The sequence below is a fragment of the Ceratina calcarata genome, unplaced genomic scaffold (genome assembly GCF_001652005.2).
Source record: "Ceratina calcarata isolate Rehan_Ccalc_2016 unplaced genomic scaffold, ASM165200v1 scaffold328.2, whole genome shotgun sequence".
Lineage (NCBI taxonomy): Eukaryota > Metazoa > Arthropoda > Insecta > Hymenoptera > Apidae > Ceratina > Ceratina calcarata.
In genome coordinates this window covers 45161-46279 of record NW_017155517.1, presented here as the reverse complement: position 1 = coordinate 46279, position 1119 = coordinate 45161, and the positions used below count along the sequence as shown (strand labels likewise).

At 43.8% G+C, this 1119-nt stretch overlaps 1 protein-coding gene across 27 annotated transcripts in view; it reads left to right on the top strand.

The window, feature by feature from the left end:
* Positions 1–1119, top strand: part of Syt7 (Synaptotagmin 7) — a 39449-nt gene extending 38330 nt beyond the window's left edge. For all 27 annotated transcript variants that reach the window (XM_026813363.1, XM_018024238.2, XM_018024236.2 and 24 more), the window contains one exon: positions 305–1119. In XM_026813363.1, the coding sequence (XP_026669164.1) occupies positions 305–405 (101 nt within the window). In that variant the 3' untranslated portion in view covers positions 406–1119. The remainder of the gene's footprint in view (positions 1–304) is intronic.

The following is a 1119-nucleotide window of genomic DNA, read 5'->3' as shown; positions in this document are numbered from 1 at the left end:
ACATTGTAGTGATTAACACTAGATTGCCCAAGGAAGTAATTTTGACTGCTTTTGGGCAAATGTACAAATAATAATGCATAAATTATTTTTTTTCCCAAGTGAAGTAAATTTTTTTTTATTGTTAACATTTACTAATAACTTGTTATATGACTGTAAATAATATAAAAAATATTAAAAATTAATTTTAGACAAATTTCTTTACACATTATTCTTTCACAATGCAGTCATTTTGTCTGGTTTTGGGCAATATAGATATATACTAAGTTTCAGTCTTTCTAGTGTTAATAAATGGTACGAATTTCAGGGAAGAACGGGAGCGGGGCGAGCGAAACGAAACACTGGCAAGACATGATCACGAAGCCGCGGCAAACGATCGTACAGTGGCATCGACTAAAACCAGAGTAAAGTCAGGATTCGTGTTTACGTATCCGACGTTACCCCGTGCATCGCGAGAGAACATCGGGAATCGGAGCATCACCGAACCGGAGCGAAATGCGTACGACACTTTTGACGTCTATCCTGAAGCCCGATATCTTCGACTTTGGTATCCGTCTTCTTCCTTTTCTTCCCGATCTATTCTCCTTTCCTCCTCGGCCCTTCCATTCGTTCGAGCTACCCGCGAACGCCGTTGCGATCGCCACGCGATTTCGACCCCCGTAGCCAAAAACCGCGTCGAAATCGTTCAGCAAAATGGCGCGTCCGCGCGAGGCTCAGGTTTCACCTTCCCACGGGTAAGCTCGACGCTCCTATTGCCTCGATTCGTCATATTTTTCTTTCTCGTCGTTCTTCCATTTCTTCGACCATCCATTTTCACTACTATTCGAGTACGGAAGAAAACGAGGAAAGATCGAGCGTGGATAACCGAACGGGGCTCCTCGTCGGGTCTCCCTTTCGGTACCACGCGAAGCGACGTTCTCTTGGATATCGTTACATACACAGTTCTTTCCCTTTCTTTCTCTTCGCGTACAGTACAACAACGACTCACCACGAATTATTATGTATATACATGCATACATACATAATTACGTACGAATCCCTCGGCGGCAGCGCTCGTGGGAAATTACCACGCGACCTCGCGTGACTCCGTGATACGTACACTGTGTTTGCATACTAAAAAAA